The sequence below is a fragment of the Cicer arietinum genome, chromosome 2 (genome assembly GCF_000331145.2).
Source record: "Cicer arietinum cultivar CDC Frontier isolate Library 1 chromosome 2, Cicar.CDCFrontier_v2.0, whole genome shotgun sequence".
In the NCBI taxonomy this organism is placed as follows: Eukaryota; Viridiplantae; Streptophyta; class Magnoliopsida; order Fabales; family Fabaceae; genus Cicer; species Cicer arietinum.
In genome coordinates this window covers 41,607,808-41,611,965 of record NC_021161.2, presented here as the reverse complement: position 1 = coordinate 41,611,965, position 4,158 = coordinate 41,607,808, and the positions used below count along the sequence as shown (strand labels likewise).

At 23.2% G+C, this 4,158-nt stretch overlaps 1 protein-coding gene across 1 annotated transcript in view; it reads right to left on the bottom strand.

Annotated features, from left to right (window-relative positions):
• Positions 1-3,631: 3,631 nt before the first annotated feature.
• The window catches only part of LOC101509145 (uncharacterized), a 10,772-nt gene continuing 10,245 nt past the window's right edge, over positions 3,632-4,158 (bottom strand). The window contains exon 7 of the mRNA XM_004490710.4: positions 3,632-4,158. This exon is cut by the window's right edge and continues 548 nt beyond it. Within this exon, the coding sequence (XP_004490767.1) occupies positions 3,975-4,158 (184 nt within the window). The 3' untranslated portion in view covers positions 3,632-3,974.

Below are 4,158 nucleotides of genomic sequence, written 5' to 3'. Positions count from 1 at the left end.
TAATATATTCATATATATTATAATTTTAAATAAATTTGTGTATTTTAATAATTGGAAGTAACTTTTTTAATAAGTTTTTATATATTCGTATTTTATGATTATTTTTAATAAATTTGTGTCTTTTATGTCAATAGAATATATATTTTTATTTTATAAAATGTTACTAAAAAAATGGATTGACATAAATTGAAAGTAATTTTAAATGAATTGACATTAATGAGTAATTGAATTAGAAACGTATAAAATTATTACTCACCATAAGTGAAATCATATAATTGTAAGGAAGATTAGATAAATAGCATTTATGTCGATATTTATGAGTGATTATGTGGTTTTTTTCATTGAATTTAATGATTAATAATATAAATTATTACAACTGGTAAATGACTAATAATATTATAAAATAATTTATAAATTTATTTTAAAATAACTTATAAAATAATTTGATAATAATATAAATTATAAATTATTATCAAATTGTAAAATAATTTATAAATTATAAAGTTATTATAAATAATTGTAAAATAATTTTATAATTTATAAATTTATTATAAAATAACTTATAAAATAATTTGATAATAATATAAATTATAAATTATTATCAAATTGTAAAATAATTTATAAATTTATTATAAATAATTGTAAAATAATTTTATAATTTATAAATTTATTATAAAATAACTTATAAAATAATTTGATAATAATATAAATTATAAATTATTATCAAATTGTAAAATAATTTATAAATTTATTATAAATAATTGTAAAAATAATAGATAAATAGCATTTATGTCGATATTTATGAGTGATCATGTGGTTTTTTTTCATTGAATTTAATAATTAATAATATAAATTATTACAACTGGTAAATCACTAATAATACTATAAAATAATTTATAAATTTATTATAAAATAACTTATAAAATAATTTGATAATAATATAAATTATAAATTATTATCAAATTGTAAAATAAATTATAAATTATAAAGTTATTATAAATAATTGTAAAATAATTTTATAAGTTTTATAAGTAATTACAACTGGTAAATGACTAATAATACTATAAAACAATTTATAAATTTATTATAAAATAACTTATAAAATATTTTGATAATAATATAAATTATAAATTATTATCAAATTGTAAAATAATTTATAAATTTATTATAAATAATTGTAAAATAATTTTATAATTTATAAATTTATTATAAAATAATATTATCAAATAGATTTTGGAGGTATTAAATAAATTGTGGAAGGAAGATGAGAAGTTGTTGAAAGATGAGGGGTACTCTCATGAGGTACACATCAGCTTTTTGGCTGAAGTGGCAACGATGATGTGGATGATGTGGAATCGGGAGTCTGTTTTAAATATATATAATAGATATTATCAAATAGATTTTGGAGGTATTAAATAAATTGTGGAAGGAAGATGAGAAGTTGTTGAAAGAGGAGGGGTACTCTCATGAGGTACACATCAACTTTTTGGCTGAAGTGGCAAAATACGATAATGTGGCAAAATATGATGATGTGGAATCGGGAGTCTGTTTTAAATATATATAATAGATTAGTCAGGTTCTAAATTGCATACTGATCTTGAACATGAAAATAATTATATGCAATTAGTATTCATTTAGATTAAAGCCTCTCAAATTTGCATATCGATAAATATAGTAGAATAATAATTTGAATAACCAAGTGTTTTATACCAAAAGAAAAGAAATTATTGGTTCACAGAGAATGAATAAAAGAAAATAGGGGATTAAAGGCATATATAAGATGAAGACTAATTTGAGGGACGATAATTCTACCATAATCTTTAGAGTTTTTGTTAATACGACAAAAAATAGGTTACAGGAGGGTATGCGGTTTTATTAGTACTTGGTTTCACTTTCAATTTTTGTGATCCCAATATAGTATTATTAGAAGAGTAAAATTTTTAATAAACTTAAAAATTAATTTCATTTGCCTCGACTCTCTTCCATCTTTTGTAATTTGAATACGGTATTAGAAGAGGAAAATCTTTCATACACCTTTGTTTTCTACTAATTATCCCCTCTTCATAGGTGGAACTAAACTAATTTTGAACATTGATAACAAAATATATGTGGGTGATGCATTGATTTGCTTGATATTGATAATAAGCGGAGAACAAGAAAAAGACAAAGAAAGAAACCGATATAAACAAGATATTAAAATATTTAACTACTAATAAATACTCGTTTTGAATCCATGTATTCTAATGTCTATCTTATATTATTCAGACGTTACCAACCTTATCATCTCTATTCTAAATCGTGACAAATATATTATAGCAAAAAAATGTATTTCAAATATTTTATATCAATTCATTCTAGCTATAGTTGTTTTAATGTGGTTGATATATTTATACATTTGTCTTATTCTTAGCACAAATTGAAGAAGGTTACTTATTGATTTCTTAATTGAGTTTGGCATTATTCAACCAGAAAATAAATGGTTGGTTAATCTTTTAATTGGGTTGAATCAATAATTTTTCTCAACCATATATGAGTGTTTGATTGAGAAGAGTATATCAACCTTTTCATCAAATACTTAGTTTTGGTTGATCTAGATAGGTGCATGTTGAATTGTAATCTTAAAAATCTATTATTTCTTTTTGGTCAGCTTTTATTACCATGTAGTATATCCAAAGAAACTTCAGCAACGATTCATGGATTTCACTTCTAGATAAAATTGTTGATGTTGAATTATGAAAACCAATAGGATAAATGACGGTAATCTCTCATCCATTTTCTTGGCACAAAAATATAATTTTACATCAATATAGAGATACAAAGTACTATCTCCACTGAAATAAAATATAAGTAAAAACTGTGTTAGAAAAATTGATCGATCTAATTTAAAATTAAGATCAGACTTGCATCACTAAAGATATATAAAAGAAAAAAATTGTGACAGAGCCAAGTTCATTGGAGAAACTAAATTGATTGACTGCCATACATTTATTCATTTTCAGATTGCTATAGCAATTGCAAACATATATAGCATCAAATTTTGAGTATAAACCATAATAATAATAATAATAATAATAATAATAATAATAATAATAATAATAATAATAATAATAATAATAATAATAATAACAACCATAATAATAATAATAATAATTCACCACACACCTATAGCATCACACCAAATTAACCTTCAAGTGAAATTCTATTGTTGTCTTGTTATAGTCTTACACAAACTCTTAGTTCCTTGATCAATTTATAAAGTAACCGAATGTGAAACAAACATCATATATATCTAATGCAATTTTCAGTTCTTTTAGTGATGGAAATTAAGTCAAGATTATAGGGACCTTGGAAGAAGGCCTTAAGATTTGGAAGTTTTCTAGGAAATAGAGGTTGCAATGCAGGGAACATAATATTTTATCCACTTACTTCTGTTTCTTCTTAAGATACTATCTCAGTTAAGTGTTAGATGATTAAGGTCAAATATCTTGATTTCTATAAATTGAGGAATACTTGGCCATTTAAATGTGTCAAACACCACATTAATGGAAGAACAATTGCTTAGAAATATTGTCTCCAATTATGGGAAATTGCTCAGGTAAATATTTGTATAGGAATTGAAGGTCACAACAAGTTAATTCTTAGTTGCATGCTTAAACCTCAAGCTCCCTATTATATCTACACATGGATTGAGAAAACTGCTTTACAAGTGGTACATAATGATTCTAGATAGAACTCAAATTTAAAATCGATGGACACTTTACTTAATACACATCTTTTTGTAAAATAGTTTCATTGCTAACCCAAATTAAAACAAAAACTAGGAAGAGAACTAATAATATGACTTAATTGACCATTGTTTCACATAGATGAATACATGTAGATATTAGGATGGAAGATTGTTATAACATCAAATTTATCACAAAATAAAACCAATCACTGAAATATAATGATCTACACCTCATACCAACTCTCGATCATTTATTGTGTCGTAGTATCACTTCATTCACATCTTTTTCACTGTGAGATTCAGTGTAGTTCACAGAAATTTTATAAATCATTGGTGTGTATAATATTCCACCGTCCCAAAAGGTCTTCATTAAAGGACAATCTTCAATGCTTATTGTATAATCATATGGAAGCTCAACATAGGAAGGGAAA